This window comes from Botryllus schlosseri, chromosome 10 (assembly GCF_051294905.1).
Source record: "Botryllus schlosseri isolate E-star chromosome 10, Bs_hap1, whole genome shotgun sequence".
NCBI classification, from domain to species: domain Eukaryota; kingdom Metazoa; phylum Chordata; class Ascidiacea; order Stolidobranchia; family Styelidae; genus Botryllus; species Botryllus schlosseri.
Window position 1 is genome coordinate 26,465,094 of NC_137245.1, and position 18,328 is coordinate 26,483,421.

The window sequence follows — 18,328 nt, forward strand, 5'->3', positions numbered from 1 at the left end:
ACATCAGTTTCGAAAAACGAATGTGTGGACAATTTCAACCACGGGTTACTTTTCGAAGGTCTTTATATTAGCAGTACTGGCCTGAGGTATTCCTTATGTTATAGGCCTAGTAATTCCGATTATACTATTCATTTTTATTCAACTTATGTAGTTCCATAGCAATTCACGACGTAGCTACGTTGTAAATCGCTATGGTAGTGCCCTAAACGTTTTGGAAAATCTGTCCGTCTTACCCAGGATCTAAAATCAAGGTACGGAGCTGTATCCATTGTGGATATCGTCCTTAACATTTTGGAAAATCTGTCCGTCTTATCCAGGATCTAACATCAAGGAACGGATGTACATTAATTATATTAGCCCTAATCGTTTTGGAAAATCTGTCCGTCTTATCCAGGATCTAACATCGAGGTACGGATCTATATCCATTGTGGATATTGTCCTTAACATTTTGGAAAAACTGTCCGTCTTATCCAGGATCTAACATCGAGGTGCGGATCTATTTTATTTAGTATAGTCCTAATCGTTTTGGAAATTGTGTAGGTCTTCTCCAGGGTCTACCACCGAGGTACCTATCTCTATTGCACGTAGCCCTAATCGTTTTGGAAAGTTAGTCGGTCTTCTCCAGGGTCTACCACCGAGGTACCGATCTTATCCAGCCTTTTAAATCTATTTTCATATTTTAAAATTCGCAATTCTTATGAATTCAAACAATCTCCGTTATCATGATAAATACTGGGGTCTGTTAACTATCGTAATTCTTGCACTTGATAAATTTTTACGAATCGAAAAGCTTTATTCCGATACTTTCAGTGCCATATAGTGACAATCAGCTTCCTCTAGCGACAGTGAACGCGTTTCCGCGTACGCGTAAATCTGGACTTCGGGGAAGATCACCCATTTTACGAGATTACGTTCAGTCTTTTCATCACTTAGTATCTCTACCCACTCGGGGTTCGCCATTTTCATGGCTTTTACCCAGTTTACACAGATATCTGCGAACGCCATTTGAAGAGGTCCTTCAGGATGAAGGCTCCCTGCGTAAGTACCTTCCCACTCGTTTTCATCGAGCTGTTTACCAGTCCAATCACTGTCGCACGTTTGGAAGCCGCTCTTTCTTTCCCAGTAGCGAAATCGTAGACTGGAATCATTAACAAATATATCGTAAAGATGATCTGTTAACGAGTGCGTGGTCATGAGAAATTTCAACGACTTTAGTCCTTGATCAATAAAGTCCTCCTTCTGGGGTTTCCATGTTAGGTGCTCCGTTTCGGGTTCTTTGCAACGTAAACCCAGGCACATATTAATATTTTAGCGTTTGTTATCGACGCAATAAACCTTAAATATGCGCATATAGAAATGTTTAAATCGACCACTATCGCTTCATTGGACATTTTTCCGAGTGTTCGAAGCCTAGGACCAGTCCAACTACTATGATATTTTTCACGTACTGCAAGTTGGGTTCTCGCATTATAGAACTCATATAGCAGCGCTGTTGCGGTCGACCGGCTGCATGTATCACGCGCGGTGACAGTTTCCGGCAGCTTACAGTTGAGCGCAACACTGACTGAATAAATAAACAGCCACTGATAGCGTTCAAAATGAAGCAACCCAGTGAAAGCACCGGAAATCTATTGCCCCCCACCAAGGCTTTTTTTATTGTTTTATAAATTTTTTTTTTTAAATGATTTTGTACTCCGTATAACTTTTATCTTTGGTTTTCGCTTTCGTAATTTTTTATATTATCTTTACATCATTCAGAATTTATTCATTTTTGTAATTTTTTTCACAATAGGTTTCTATTTTTAGGATTTTTTTCGTAGTGGGTATTATACTATACAACACGCGTATATACACAATTTAATATATCTCTCCACCCCAGCCTTCCCCCCTTTCTTTTACAGGAATTGTCAGCGGTCACATTCCTTCCATCATACTAACAACGTGTCAAATGGGAGGCGAGGTTTTCCCATAGTTAACCAAAGTGTCATACTGGATAGGAAGTGCCGAGAGTCGTGCTCATTATTTATCTACCTAGCTCCATCACGTGAGCACCTGATAGGCTGAATTTTTCCCCATTAATATAAACCGACGGACCCTCAAAAGGAAGACACCTCTTACCATTTGGCAAGTGCCAAGCGGCGTCAATTATATCCATAGAGTAAGGGGGGTGCCGAGAGACAGGGATGGGAGTACGTCTTTCGCATAAATATACATTACTATTTACAGATCAATTTGCGGTTTAGATATAATCAACAATAATAAATTCCATATTCATCTGAGATTCTCAAGGTGTCCTGCGTTCGTCACGATCGAAATTTCACAAAAAATAATAATATATATACATGTAATATATAAGCAGCAATTTAAAATACTTCAAAGAGTCTCGTAGTTATATCTCTAAACTCGCGGAGCCGACCGTAGCGAGGACCAAATAAAAAGGGAAGAAATGTAAGTAAATTTAAAACTCAAATATAATTAATAGATTAGCAAAAACATTTCATAATGAAAATAGGGTGATTTTTCACGGGGCAGGGGGGGTCTGAGAACGTTACCCGCCTTTTGCTACTATCTTCTCCTTCTTGTGACGACTTTTCGGGTGGAAGGGCTATTGCAATTGGACCACATTACCCTCATAAATGATTGTGGCGTTAAAACAAATCATTCACTACAACGTGCGTCCTCAATTGCATTTATACCCTGTGATTTAATATAAACTCAACACAACAGACAACAGACGTAGACAATACAGTTTCTATGCTTATTCGAAAAATCATTTTTGTATATAAGGTGGGAATTGCGCAGCCTTGTATTCGAGTAAATGAACTATCCGTAGTCCCCGAGATGTTTTTTCAGGGGCACACTTAGCGATTCAATCACAATACAATGTCTTTTACTTTCTGGAACTTAACATAAATTTTGTGTATCGGTATAATAAATCCGTGTATATAATAAATGAAATACAAGAATACAGCTTCTACTTTAGAGCTATTCTCCAGTTACACTGTATTCTGACTCAAATTCTTCTTCCGTTAAGTTGAGCTAGACAGGGATGCCGAATTATTACGCTTGTCCTAATTCCCTATCAGCTATAGCCTTATTAATTTAGTTGTCTCGGCTTGTCTGGTAGTCTAATCACCACCAGTCCGTTTGCCCTATTCAGCAGCTTTCGAGGCGTGATCGCACGTTTCCTTAGGCAGAGATTGCGGCATTTAGAACGTCATGGAATGATGATATCTATACGTGGGCTTATGATACGATAGGCTGTTTTTCAACAAAGCTATGGTCAGCGATGATTCCACACAAAGGTTCGCAGCACATACCGTTCAATACAGACCTAGCCGCCCCTATCTCTGAAGTAAGTAACAAATAGTGAATGCATTATGACCCCAACCCGCCATCACTAAGGTTGGATCAAAATTGATCCCAGGCGAACAAATATGCGATCCATATTTTTATGTGCGGTCGGATTGTTCTTGCCATCCATGTAATCCTAAATGGTGCTATACACTATTAATCAGAATAATACATTTGCTGATTATCGCTAATACCTCGCCGCTATGAGCTATTGATTGAGCATGCAGAGGTGGTCACCAACGGAGTACTTCTACCTTTTGAATTACTCGAAGTAGATTTTCCCGACTCACGCTACCTTTTAGGTAGTTATGCTTTTGGACTAATTCTACTTCTACTTGACCGTTTTCTGTTTTGTAGGCAAAAATATGCGTAGAATACCTACTTACTTACTTGTGAACTATAAACTCCTACTTCTACTTGAGTAGAAATTCCGGCGTCACTTCTACTTCTACTTGAGCAGAGACGGCGACTACTTTGACCACCTCTGAGCATATGTCAGACTATTCTTCGAAAGTATAGCGGGCAGACTAAGTACTTTTCTCCTCATTGTAATCGGAACGATTACGACTGCTCATGGCTCTTTCGCATTGTTTATGTCACATGGAGTCAATGAGGCATGACCACAAGCCTTCAGATCTGATGGGGTCAGTCTGACCCCAGCTCGCCATTTGTGTTATGGTGCCATGCCTTGAGGAGGAATCTTTGAAATAGGCAGACAGTTGGGTTCAAAAGAAGAAGATTCCTCATTATAACGTCTTGTAGGAGGTTATTATACAGCGGGTCAGCGAAGTTGGTAACACAAGAAGCATATAAACTGATGGGGTCATTTTGACCCCACCTGAGCAATCACGTAATAGTAAACCCTTAGTCATTTAGGGTTAAGTGAGAATTGCGTGGTTCCCCATATACTTAGGGCGGATAAATTCAAGTAATACGTCGGCCAGGCGATAGAGAGAAATGAACTCAATCTATTCGATGAAATACACAATTAACCAACCTCTTAATCGAATCAATGCAAGTCCTCATCAATTATGCTTTGCAAAACAAGCACTTATTATATCAATCAACTATATTCTGCAAAACGAGGACTCGCCATCACAACTAACTCTAAACCGCACGTGAAGTTCACTGGATCGGTAACATCAGCATGGGTACCACTTATCTTAGTGTGTACAGCACATACGACCGCAGATAGAGCGACTTGACCGACCCTGGACGCTGGATGATTTTCGAAATTGACCCACCAATTCTATTTTGCGTCACGTGATAGTTAATTTATGTCTCCGCCTGGCCAATAGAACCAGTTCAACTCATTCTTTTGCGAATTAGCCGAGCCAAGCCAAAATATACGACGAACAGGCGCCCTTTTCCAAGATGTCACAACTCAAGGTTTAGTAGGCCGGCTACCACCACTTTGCTTCCTTTTACCCATGAAGGGAGCTATCTAAGCAGTCTAGCATTTAATATTAGCTGGCGCCATTTTGGTTCACTAGTGATATCTTCGTACCGAGGCCAATCGATAATTGTTACAATAACGGCATATCGCCATATTTAAAATAACGCGCATCTTTTTTCCGCATAGGAAATTCGGCCGATGGCCAGCGGTTGACGGCGAACTCGGTTAACGGCGAACTTGGGATTCAAACTCTGGTTATTCGGTCGTATATCGGTGTCATCCCTGTCTGACATTGGGCCACAGACTCAGAATGTAGCCGCGCAGGACCCATTTCAAACAATGAACCGAGATTTCATAGGGTTTTAGCCAGTTCGTAGTGCAACTTATCGCATCACGAGCCAGCCATAGTAAAAATAGAATTTTGATTTAATTCTTCTTACGGTAAACAATCTCAACACAATGGCACAGCCTGAATCTATGATACTAGACGCGCATTACCTTCCCTGGCAAGCTGCGATTTATCAGGTCAGTCGATCAATACTGCCCTGCTAAAACTCTACTGCTATATCACATATTGTTTCATACAGAAGACCAAGGACGCTTCAGCACCTTTCCTTAGTCGATTAGGTCACCAAGATCCATTCAATATCAGTGAAATTACAACAAAGGCACTACCCCGGATTATTCCTGATAATATAAATTTATCTTATTTTTCCATAACCTTTATAGTTCAGGATTTCAGATCATCATCATAACTAAGTGGTTCCATAATGTTAGTTAGTCACTTCTCTTGGATACCCAACAGCCTATATTCACTATGTTGGGATCTAATCTGAAATTCAAGGGTCTTCCTGGTAAGTACTCCTTTTACCTAATTGAATTCCTGATTGGAATTGCCTGATATATCAGGTGAGCAGTGATGATTTTCCTAAAAAATAGAATATAGTGTGAGCACAGCACACCGATTCCATACAGGATTGAATTCAGATTCGGCAGGCTTCTTAACAGTCATGGCAATAGGTCACCCGACATATAAAACAGAATCATTTTAGAACTGGACAATTAAGCATGTGCATGACCAGACCTCTCTCCTCTATAACACAGAAAATGTAGGGAACATCAGACAATTTTAACCTCGATTTCATTTGGACATAACTTTAATGATTTAACCTCTCTTTATTCAATATCAATATAAATTGTCATAATAGAATGGGCTCAAAAACTGATCCAGTGCTAAGTTGTCAAGAATTTCAGCCTGTGTTCCTAATGGTAGGTCCACCTGGAGTGCAATTCTTTCACTCATTCTTAACTTTTACAAATATGTTAATCTCACCAAGTCAATTCGCATGGTTCATAGTAGGTGTCCACAACTCGACAATACATTACAAAGAAATTTAGACAAATTTGGTCTCTAATTCAAGAAATGAGGATGATTTTGTCTTATTTTCAGTAATTTTGATCTCTCTGATGAATTGAGGTCTTGAAATTGAGACCGATTCAGTATCTTAAGACCAAAATTGATTGTCTCACTTACTTGGTCCCAGAAACTAGACCAACAAAACGCATCTTATAAGGCGTATTGTTTTTATTGTGACAGTTTTTGCTGTGTCAGTATCCTTGGTCTTATTTTGCAGGCAACGTTGCCAACCAAAGAAACGACACAGTTGGTGGTCTTGAAAAATGATTTTGGAAAATTTATATGAGCTATAGGTCAAGAGCACATGACCTATACCCAGCTTGTTGAGACAAGTTTTAATGTATCGGTTATTCAATCCTATTTCCGCAAGAAAGTTTGCCAATCTATGCACATCATGGTCCCTAGACTGGAAACCTGCCCAACATAAGCACCAACAAATGATATATTATACCCAAGGATTTGACTTCTAAGTGGTGAGATGGGCAGGGCGAGACAGCTTTTAGCTATGGCCCTACTGACCTTTTACACTTTATGCACTAGCCAGCTTCCATTGAACTTTTCATTGAAAAACAAAACGCCTCACAACTGCTGAAACCTCTCGATTCATATCATCATAATAATCGTCTGACATGAACTATCGTAGTGTGGATTTTCATTGCCAATTTTCCACTAACCTGATTATACAAACATATTTTGCTGTTTAGAGACGTTTTGTTGATGTTTTGTGGAAAAAATATGGAGATATAGTAACGTCAATCAGGGTGACTTTATAACGTCTGCAAAATATTCTCGATTTGAAGTTGTCAGTCTCGTCAAATTAGAGAACAGTCGTTTGAAACAAAAATTTCCGAATTATTTCCCGAATTTGTCCCAATGCCGGGATTGAAACCTCGCCACGAAACCCATTCTATCCTATGATATACGTAACCACTATTTGAGCAGCTTCTTGGAGGTACAGAACTTCAATATACAATTGAATAGTATATTCATAGTGAAATGAACCCAAATATGTTTGGATGACACTCGTCATGAATCAGACAATGATATACCTGCTCTTAAAACTCGGCTATTCAGATTTGGCGCATTCTTATTGCGGATGCCATATTGACAAGGCTGATTTGTTGATGAACAAGGAGTGTTTCGTTGCTATCAAAGCATTACGCCCCAACCCTGAAATTCATACCACCAGTTATATCGGTATGCAGCCTTGTCTTGTTAACGTTGAATTGTTCATGATCGAAAATGTTTGCTCGTAAATATATATCTATATGTAAACCCAAACAGAATAAGTCGTTTCTCGGGTTGGAAAACTTGGATCCATTATTTGGCGCATAAAACCTGTCTATACTTTTTGATTAGGATTTCACTCTGACGGTCTCTGCGGGCCGACCAAAATGCCGTCGCGGGCAAAATCCGGACCGCGGTCCGTATGTTGCCCGTCCCTGCGCTAGATGCTGGACATAAAATATTTATTTCTTCATTTTGGTGCCATAAATGTTTGCGATCACGCCAAAAGTATCGTCGGAAGCGTTGCGCGTTAATTTTGCATTAGTCTACATCTATCTTTGCGGGAATGGTTTTCGGCACTTGTTCATATCAAAACGAAGACGCGGATCTTCAAGACACAACCACGTGCTTCAAGAAAGTCAGCAGCAAGATTAGCTTTAAAATAATAAAAATCTACCAATTTCTACATAAGTAGTATGATGTTATTTCAAGAAAAATGATTAGGCTATTTTTGCTGTTTATCACAAGCCTACGGTTCATATTTGCACGAGAAAGATGAAGGTTGCACCATAATAGAGCTAGAATTGAACTAAAACTTGAGGGGGTCCGCGATGGTCCGTGACGGTCAAAAAGGGTCCGCGAAGCCCAAAAGGCTGATAACCACTGGCCTAGAGACTTCCAAAGGTTGCCAATACATGAACATAGGCATATTGGGTCCAAGATACAAGGTGCATCCTTAGAAAAGAAACAAGTCCAATTATCGTAATCCAAAGGTTAATTTTTTCTGTGATTTTAATTGAATATTGTACGACAACCCGCTGCAAACCATTTTTAGTTGGGCTCTATTTTGTGGAATCTGCGTAACCTAGGGCTATGTTACATTTCAGCTAGGGTTAGTGTTATCTATGACACAATGGTTTGTGAGCAAGAAGCTCAGCTAGCCCCGCCGAGTAAAAACCGAGTGCTATTTCCTAAAAGGCTTGTTTTAATAATTCGCCAATAATTACCAACACAATTTTCTTGAATTTCAGAGCAACAACCTTAACCTACACAGCGCGCAGATTTATTCACTACTCCGAGTCATGGGACATTCTGACCGAGCCAGGCCAAGTCAAGCCGGAGTCAAACCACCAGTGAGTCAAGTCGAATTTTCAAGGTGGGCCATAATTCTAAGTTAAGTCAAATCAAGTCTATCGATTTTAGAAGGTGACTCGAGTCAAGTCAAGTCACAATTCAAGTCAAATCGAATTTTCGAAGTACGAGTGAGATTCAAATTTCAAAGTCATAACATTTTGTCAGCTGTGTGACAGACAGATCAATTAACCATTTATCTTGAATAGAATATATGTCCAATCTTTCTAAATGTAGTCATGTGCTGCTCTCTGTGTTATGAGCCCAGTCAGACAATTGAATACGAAGTCAACCTCATACAGTATTGTGCACTACCCATTCACATGTGTGAAGATATAACCGCATGAATATATTCATGACTCAATAATACAAGTGGCTCGATTATGGCGAACACTGCGCAATGCCAATAAACACCATTTACTTATTGCTGACTCGAAATTATCTCGTAAATTCCGCTAGAGCCACAAGTTAAGTCAAGTCACCTTTGAGAGTCAGCGGTGTCTCACAAAAGCCTAGAGGTGAGCTGCGCCACAAATCGTCAGCCACGGAAAAAAGAAGAATATCGGTCCGGACTCAATGACCATAGCGTCTAAAAAACACCATGAATTCCCCAAGACAAACAAGCAAGTGACTGAGTAAGTCAAATCACACGGAAAAGTTGATTATAACTGTATAAGCGATACTGTTTGGCCTAGATCACACTAGCGGGCCAGTCAAGATGGCACTGAGAGCCATAGTCCATAGGACACAGATACATTGCAAGTAGGCTATATCATTTACTGCTAGTTTACCACCATGCAAGCCGCACATTCAGTGAATGGCCGACTGCTCTCACAGATCACCTTAGCGTATTTGTCAAGATTTCGAACGCCTACCAGATTGATACATGGCACAAGACACCGGTTGGGTCAACTTGATCGTCGCGCCCCATTATGCCAAGTCAAATCTGGCCACACAGAAAAGGGACACAAGTTTCAATTTCTCTAACTACAATTAAATCGCGAGGTAAGCAACCTACCCATACACGATACATGATTGTTCAGTATTCCGCATAAATGTTCCCTTCCGTATAACACGATTAACATCCCTGATTTTCTTTGTCTTCCTCTGGCGGGACCACCAAGAAAATCGGTTTCCTTCTTTCCTCTCCTAACCACACAAATTCAGGGTCATAAGTCCAGTTTATTTGTTCGTTAGTTTTCCAAATCTCCATAATTTTTGATCGCGCTCTATACGAACTTTTAGGCACGACGAACCCAGTATGGTACGATATGTATCCACGCAGGAGTTCGTATATCATCACTCGTTCCTGCCCCTTCATACCTTCAATTTCCAACAGAATAAATCTGATGTCATCCATCAAGTCTTTTTTATCATCTTTAGCAATTGCCAGACGACTTAAACGTTCTCTGTTTTTCAGCGCTCTCTTTATTATCGTAGTCGTATTTTTGAAAATCTGTTCGCGACCGTTGTCTTTTTCCATTTGCAAGGCATCTAATTCATTATATATTCTAGTTAACTCATGCGCATATTCTCCAACCATTTGGTCAGTGATCTCTATGTAATCCATTTTGGTTTTACAATTGTACAATTACACAATCTTAATACAAGAAAAATAGCAGTCAGCCCACAAACAAAGTTCCGCTGTGCTATACAGGAAAAATGACTTTCTCTAATTGGTGCAATCTGGCCTTTCCCGTTTACAAGGCATCCAATTCATTATATACACTCACGCTTATATTCTCCCACAATTTGGTAAGGCAGAGTAAACTATTTCAAGTAGGAGAGTGGGAATTGGGGAGAAAAGATCTGGCCTCACTTCCAGCCACTACAGTCCCACTGATGAAGTGATGCCTCAAAATCGGGACCAATTCAATCCCTCAAGTTCACATTGATTGTCAATACTATTAGGTCTCAAAACTAGGGACCTACAAACACCTCTCAAAAAACACACTGTGCCCTTGGGTCAATAATTCAGTGGCTCAGCTTCTCTGGCCTGGCTTTCCAGAAGGATTTGGCCAATTACACACATCATAGGCGGCGACCTAAAACTAAGTGCGTTGAGTAGTTGTTATTAAAAGATGGTGGACTGCTCTGCTTAGTACAGACTTGGATGCAACATAGTGCAACCTATAAGTACTATTTCCAAAAAGACTAATAACCGCTGGTACATACATATCAGAGGTTCACGAAGCGTGCAATGAGTACTGTTAGCCTCTTATAGAATCAAGGCACCTTACTAGCAGACTATATCACTTTATCACTGTCTAGACAAGGTAATTCAACTCATTTGTGATACAATAAGCGCCCGATCATTCAATAATGGATTGTTCCTCACAGGTTATACAATTCAGAACGTATACAAGGCGCCGCGATCCAGCCACTCATCGACTCACATCTCCAAAATCAAGTCAAGACAAACTAAACCAGAGAAAAGGTGACTTAAATAAACCGAGTCAAACCCTGACTCAAGTCCTATTATCTGGCTATTTATCCCACAGTATTCAATCTGTACACAAGGTTAATTCATTCGGGACATTATTCAGACATTGCCCAGTGCAACTAATCTGGACCAACACTGATTGCACTATGATTTCCAGACTCAAAGATCACCCATTATTTTAACTTTCAAATTCCAAACCTCAGGTGAGTTCTGACCCTATTTTTAAACATCAAGCATTCCTGTTTCAAGCGAGCCAAACTTTTATACCGATTGCAGATATCATCTCAATTCATACGGTGTTCTTATTTGTATACAGTCGCATTCACCATCACATATACAATCGTGTGGGCCAACGTGCAAAATGTTTTGAGGTACCACCGCATCAATATCAACACTTGCTCCTTCTACAGGTGCAGGGCGTAAAGTCAATTCTCGTATCTTGACAGTCCGTCTGTGATCTACAATTGAATGACCTATTAAACCAAGATCGTGTTGACATGCCCAATCCTCGACCCCCTCATGCATGTTGCAGCTATTGAGTGTTTTGTAGCAATTCTTCGAAACTCTTATATCCGTCGCCTTAATAACCACGCCTCGAATTAGTTCGTAAATCATTATGCGCCTCCCTGCATCATATGGATCACTACTTCTTAGTTCCAAAATATCGTCCAATATATTGCACATTATATTCAATGTTCTCTGGGATATTTCATCGTACAATGACACTCTCGTCAAGAGGCCATCGTCCCGTCTCTTACACCAATCATTTCTGTCTGAAATTATATCCCACACAGCTCTTTTAAAATTCATCCTTTCTTCGCGTGTTTCATAGGTTCCTAAATCCCAACTGTCCAAGGAGTAATAAATGCTCCGTAGATTGTCCCAGTTCGTGGATTCATGTCTAGGAATTAAATCCACTGTTCCGAGTTCCCTCATTTTAGCACCACAATTATTTAATTACACAATCTATACAAGGATTCTAGCCAGGTGATATAGAGCTCCATTTTACTATACGGGTAAAAATTACCTTATCTAATTACACCCAATATCGGCATGAATTCAAGTCATTTGTATATTGATTTTACAGATCAAATCATAGCAAAAGAGTCCTATCGGCACTTCCAGCTACTCAGCAGCCAACACGAATCTACCCCCTGCTACGATGCACCGGCTGACACAAGAAAGAATTCAGAAACCGCGCGAATTTGAATTCGGTCAAAGATTACGGTATAAGCATGGTTCGTCGTAAAGTTCTCCGCAACTAATGTTATATCCAAACGGTCAATGTTGAGCGCAGAATGGCGAACAAACGACCGATGTTAGGTGAGTGAGTTTGCTGTCAACATTCACGCTGGAGACAGTGGTAATAGGTACTTCCACTAGTTCGGAGTACTCAAGTCAGTCCCATCTACTTCTACTGCCTGATCAAACAGGCGAGTATTCGAACTACTTTTTAACTATCAACATGCCCGGGTAGAATTTTGTGATGTCCAGGACCACTGTGGTTACCCACACCGGGTCAACTTCTGTTTCGCAACCGCCGACCGGTAGCCTGAAGACCACCCCTTCTGTAGTTACTCTGGTATGACTCGAACTCGCAACACATTGGTGATGCAGTTCCGAGGTAATCCTACCCACAATCAAGCAGAAATTCGCAGGTAGTACTTCAACAGCTCTCAGCCTATCCAAGTAACAATGCTGCCATTATGACCACCTTTGGACTGTAGAGATCGTTGGGCAATAATCAGTCTTCCTTTTACAGAAACCGCACTGAACATCATAGCATTCCCACAAGGACCAGCTATCACTCAGGCTGAGCGGCAGGAATACCGCTCATTCGGCAAGGTAAACTCATATCCGTAACCCGTTATGTAACAATTATTCAAAAATTATTTATTATGACCATGGCGCTGCGATTTCGCGGCGAACTCGACATCCATCATAGATCAAGGCGCATGTCTCAAATTTCAGACAATCAAGATCAACATTTCATTGTAATTTTGAATAACAGCAAAGTTATCAAACTACTAGGATTCAATTTACGCGGCTATAAACTGCCAAGAGTAAATTAAATTATTATTAGCAAGACTTCAATAGGGAACTGAGCAGTCGAATCCGAACTTGATTGCTGACTTGACCCGGTCACAACCCCGAATGATGAGTGCTCATTCTTGCAAAAGTGGAAACGCCAAATTGAAACTATCCTGTGTAGTTTACAAGGATTTGACCCAACTTATTATCAATTGAGTATCCTGTGCCCCTCACAACACATGTGCTGGACTAGCGAGTAGAATATGTCAACCTATATCGTAGCAATTTGCCAATTCCATTGTACGTGAACACATGCTGTTACTTGCTATTTTATCAGCTGACCAGCCCGCGAGCGATTGGAAAGCCTGAATCCGGCCCGGGACGCAATTTGAGTCCGACACCACTGCCTCAAACCTCCAACTCATGGTATGTATTGTTTTGACCGTATCATTGTGTACCCAGATCTCGCGAAACCCCCATCAGTGCGCGTCACGTCGCGTGCTCTCCTATCTACAGATTCAACTCGAATGTACGTACCCACTTGGAAAGTATATTAGCCATAACATGAAGTGATTTGGATAGTGTTTAATGTCCTTGAGTACACTAATTTAATAAGTCCTCACAAAAACAAAGTTCAGTCCCTACGTTTCAAAAAAACATTTTTCTCATTTAAAGCAATAGCCATAAGTCACCTTGGCAGGTTCATTCAGTCTAATAATTAACAAGAAGTGGTGAAGCCATGTATTAGGTCTTAGTTGGCCGTTGCTGTTCTGGGGTTGCACAAAGTTGTTCTGGGGTCCCATAACAATCAATCCGAGCAAGCAAATACCACATCCATGACGCAGAAATGGCGGGGAAAGATATTCAAGTATTCGCGGCTTCAATTATTAGTCACTTGTGAAATTATTTTCACTTGGAAAATAACAGTACTATTTATTCAGCCAACTGCCATAGGTAATATATCGTTAATCCATTTTCTAATCGCTCTATCGCTCAGTTTTAACTGAACGCCAAGGACCATAATACAGGGTCGCATAGATTCCAGGATCCACTCCCTATACCTTGCTAGTCTAGTTCCGAAACCTGTTGTCATTCCATACCAAACTAGTTCTTACAGATACTAATTTAAAAGTAATCTTTAATTGCCAGTTCTTAAAGCAAATTTTCTCTCAATTTTTGCAGGAACAATACCATAGTACAGATTCCCAGCCACCCCTCCGGTGTTTCAATGAGGCATTCAAGACTGGGGCAAGGCCTTTTCAAGTACCAAGGAGCAATTTTAAAGCGTTCAACGTCATAACCGCACATGATATGTTAATACCGCTCAGATGTAAAGATGTACTGCTCGCCAACAATGTTTGTAAGAAAGATGTTGTTCGTGGTTGTTTTGATACCAACAGATTAGGGACCCCTACATTTGAGTATTACTTGTCTGGCTGTGCTCCCATTCAAGTAGATGTGAGACTGGGTGGACCTACTTTAGTGACAACAGTTTGGAATAATCACGATCCCAACCTTCTATCGCTAAGATTTGCACAATTCAGTGACTTCGAGCACCCGGAAAATTACTGCACAATCATCGGTTCAAATGGTAAAAGACAATCCATTTTATCTGCCAGCGCTGGGGTCAAAATCTATGAGTCACTATACATCTTAACTGAGGTCTGGTTTACTATTCTAGTTTATTTGGCTATACCATTGAAAAGTAGTACTTGAAAGGTAGTTTTTAGGCACTAGATATAGGTTTTTCAGACCTGTAGTAGACCTTTTGAAATCAAAACTAAGTAATCGGCGCGGGCTGCTGTTGAGTAGTTTTTTTGAAAAGTAGTTTTCAGACTACTTGAACCCGCATATCTCATGCAAAACATTCCAAATTTCAACCAGAAACCTGCTCGGTCCCCCCTTTTTGTCGAATTTCGCACTATGATATAGGGCTACTACCCTCTTCCACTAAAAAAATGGTCAATTGGTCATTTATTTCAGATCTAATAACACATACCGTATTTATCTATTAATACATAGGATCGTAACTAATTGATGTCGTATTATACTTTAGGCCTCCGCTCGAATTTAAACAGAGGTGGTCAGTGGCGAAGTACTTCTACTTTTTCGAAGTACCCAAGTAGTTATCCTCTACTTATGGTACTTACTCAAGTGGATCTGAATTTTCCTACTTTTACTTCGTAATATTTTGTGATTTACTTATTTATTCTTCGCTATTTTCAGTTTGTCAAGTAGAAGTAGTTCAATCTTCCAATCAGGAAGATAGCCTGAGGAACCCCGGGGCTGCCCCCACGGAAACAACATTCAATTTTCACAAAATTTTAGTAAAGCCCAGAATCCTTGCCACAGTATATATGGGTCATCACAACGCCCGAAATCGACGTCTCGCAATCTAGCATTTACTTTAATCATCATATCGTAATCGTGTCCAAATCTGGAAAAGTAGACTCTGACCTTGTTTAGTTTTACAGCCGTTTTAGCATACCACCTTTGAAACTTTCTGGACTAAAAACATGAGATACATGTTCGATTTTTAGAACTAGTATTTATACTTCAGCACTTTCAATTCCCAGTATCATATACTTTGAGTTATAATTAATATCAGTTCTTTTGTCTGGATAATATACATCTTGAAGTACAAAAGCAAGTGTGGCAATACCTTTAATTTCTGGAAATAAAGCTACACAATATGGTATTTTTACGGTCCACCATAACTTCTATGAAGTTTACTAATCGCGCAAAGTGTTTACACCGTATCTCATATAACCTCTCCGTATTGCTCTTTGACTAAACTATACTGGCTTTATAATATGGGGAATGGCGCCACACCATGCTGTTCTCTAAAACGTGCTGTTCGAGAAAACAAAGGGCCAGCATCGCATTTCCATATCAATACTAACATTTTCATCCTATGATGCGGACGAATGTTTATGCTATTGAAAATTGGATACCCGCAGATATGCATCAATATGAATCAACCTCGTCACCTATCGCATAGTTCAATCTGCAGCTTTTTACCATCCATGTGAACGAATTTTAGGATCGTTTTCACCACTACCTACTTACTTGAGTACCTTTAAAGTCAGTCAATTCTACTTCCACTTCAAGTAGTTCTAGGTTGCTTAAAGAAGAAGTACTTCTACTCGTACTTGAGTAGTTTTCTTCGTCGCTACCTCTACTTGAGTAGATTTCTTGACTACCTTGACCACCTCTGAATTCAAATAAACCATATTTGTTCAATCCAGGCCACTCAAAGCGTCGGCATCGACGACCACCATGCCGCTCAGAAAACAACCCGCCGCAGTCCTCACTGGACCAACCCCAACAATTACGACAGACTGCAACCACCCCGCACGCACATGAGGTAGGTTGATTTAACTGACGTACCAACTCAACGCTTACTAAATGGCCCCAAATCGACCCTGTGAATTTAGTTCTAAGGCACATTCCTCGTTCCACAGTTTTAAGCTAAACCCAGCCACACCATTCCAGTAACTCTACTCTAATTTTGCCAGGCGTGCTACCAATTTGACCGGAAGAAGAGAAATCACAAGGAGGCTGGACAAAGTCATAACTCGAATAATTCCAGATTCTTTCCGAAGTTTCGTTCCGGAATTCATATGTGAATCTGTTGTCGCATACCGCCGCGCTCGGCTTACAAGGATTGGTCTATTCGGCGTCTAAACCCTCTGATATCGAAAGCTTTAGTTGACATGGTCCAAACTGATATTTTAGCCATCACGATTTATGCGCTGCGATTTGACCAATTCAATCATTCGCCTAGCTTAGCAAGTTCACATCCCGCGGGATCCATTTTTGACAACAATACTTAATTCTAGGAGTTACGTTGCGAGATAACACTAGGCCCAAATTGCAAGTCGTACTATATTTTACGCTCACTTCAGTACGTCATCCTATATTGTCGCAATCTCAATAATACCACTCGGAAAACTCTCGTATTCACCTTTTCACAACACAGAATTATTGTGACAGTTGATGCAGTTCGCTCTGAGAATGGATTTCAACCTCTGGTAAGAAGGTCCGATGAAACTATAATCAGACCCTATTCAAAATGGACGTCAGCAATACGTTTTTTTTGGCTTGCCCCTCGTGGGTTTCATTGTTCAACTGCGTTACATCTCAGGAAGACCTATTCGAAATTTTCAGTCAATGGTATTGGCGCCTGTGTTAAACCGAGCACTGAGCAGTCCCAATTCCCAGGAAAGCAAGATGAGACACTCATTCCCAATTACAAGATTATGCGTCGGCGATATTTGTGGTTCCGAGGAAAGTTGTCATTTCATAACTCAGTTCATACACTCACATAAGTAGTTATTATGATCGGAGGATATAGGTTATCATTATACCGCAGCAAGGCCGCATTTTTGCGACAACTATTTATTTTGTCGCGGGCCGGTTTGAAAGGGACGAACTATTCGGCGCCTGGGCACCTTTCTCATCGAAAGCTTTGACCAGGCCTAGGTTTCACAGCGGACGGTCTTTCTGGGAGCGCCAACGGTGCGGGACATTCCATCTCGTAATGGCAAATGCAGTTCGGCTCAATGTGATTCCTTTCTTTGGTGCTCTTCTATTTTCACGAATAGGTAACCTTATTAATAGTAAGCAATCGAGCGGCATGTTGCGCAAAGCGTGTAGAAAATTTTTACTTTTGGTAATTTCGTCGCAAATCATTTCGCCTTTTAGCATTGTACAAAGATCTACCAAAATGTGATCGGCTATTGGATCCAGTATACTACGTCGGGATTGATTTTTTAGTTACCACATCTCAACGGAGGCGGCCAGACTAGTCCATTTCTGGCCGGTCTTGTAACCTCGCAATCTGTGCAACTATTACTAACCTTACAAACTACCTCACCGTCACTCATAACTTCCTTACTAGCCACGAATTGGCCGGTCTTATGCCTATACACCCTCGTGGGTTTTGGGTTCCTTTTGAACCAAGGACGTTACGAACCTAGTTTTCGCCCTACCTTATTCTAACTCCGTTCCTATAAAAAAATTCATGCCTTAGCTTAGACCCGGACCGATGTGTGCCATGACTCGTGCAATGGGCCATGCAATGCCTCGGAGAGATCTACGGCACATGAAGCAACTCTACATAAGGTTTAGTTGCCATCGGTACGAGTGCTGGATCTTGGGCCCAAGATTACTAAAGAGTAATCATCTAAAAATGGACCTATCCCACCCTAACTACAATCTATCTAATCACTACTGAAACAGAGGCCATCTTGGACTCATGGACGGCAATAAAGACACCGTCCTCCGCGCCGTCCATAAGTCCACGACGGATGCTCTGATTTAGGGA

At 40.8% G+C, this 18,328-nt stretch overlaps 1 protein-coding gene and 1 long non-coding RNA gene across 19 annotated transcripts; one reads left to right on the plus strand and one right to left on the minus strand.

Moving 5' to 3' along the window:
* The first annotated feature begins 4,945 nt into the window (after positions 1-4,945).
* On the plus strand, positions 4,946-16,954 carry LOC145447955 (uncharacterized). 18 transcript variants are annotated; one of them, XM_080326246.1, is made up of 9 exons: positions 6,951-8,550; positions 10,866-10,962; positions 11,027-11,171; positions 12,056-12,291; positions 12,731-12,813; positions 13,337-13,425; positions 14,182-14,359; positions 16,248-16,366; positions 16,518-16,954. In XM_080326246.1, the coding sequence occupies exons 4-7, from the start codon at positions 12,267-12,269 to the stop codon at positions 14,297-14,299; spliced, it is 315 nt and encodes a 104-aa protein (XP_080182372.1). In that variant the 5' UTR covers positions 6,951-8,550; positions 10,866-10,962; positions 11,027-11,171; positions 12,056-12,266; the 3' UTR covers positions 14,300-14,359; positions 16,248-16,366; positions 16,518-16,954. The 18 variants fall into 18 exon arrangements, with proteins under 18 accessions (XP_080182370.1, XP_080182374.1, XP_080182379.1 ...); XM_080326242.1 differs by lacking the exon at positions 6,951-8,550 and adding exons at positions 9,221-9,291; positions 10,772-10,801 and having other exon boundaries at positions 10,866-11,171; XM_080326241.1 differs by lacking the exon at positions 6,951-8,550 and adding an exon at positions 9,392-9,530.
* On the minus strand, positions 9,251-9,683 carry LOC145447956 (uncharacterized). The gene is made up of 2 exons (XR_013917760.1): positions 9,544-9,683; positions 9,251-9,471 (listed from the first exon to the last, which is right to left on the minus strand). It is a non-coding gene; the product is annotated as an uncharacterized LOC145447956 (long non-coding RNA).
* Positions 16,955-18,328: the final 1,374 nt, after the last annotated feature.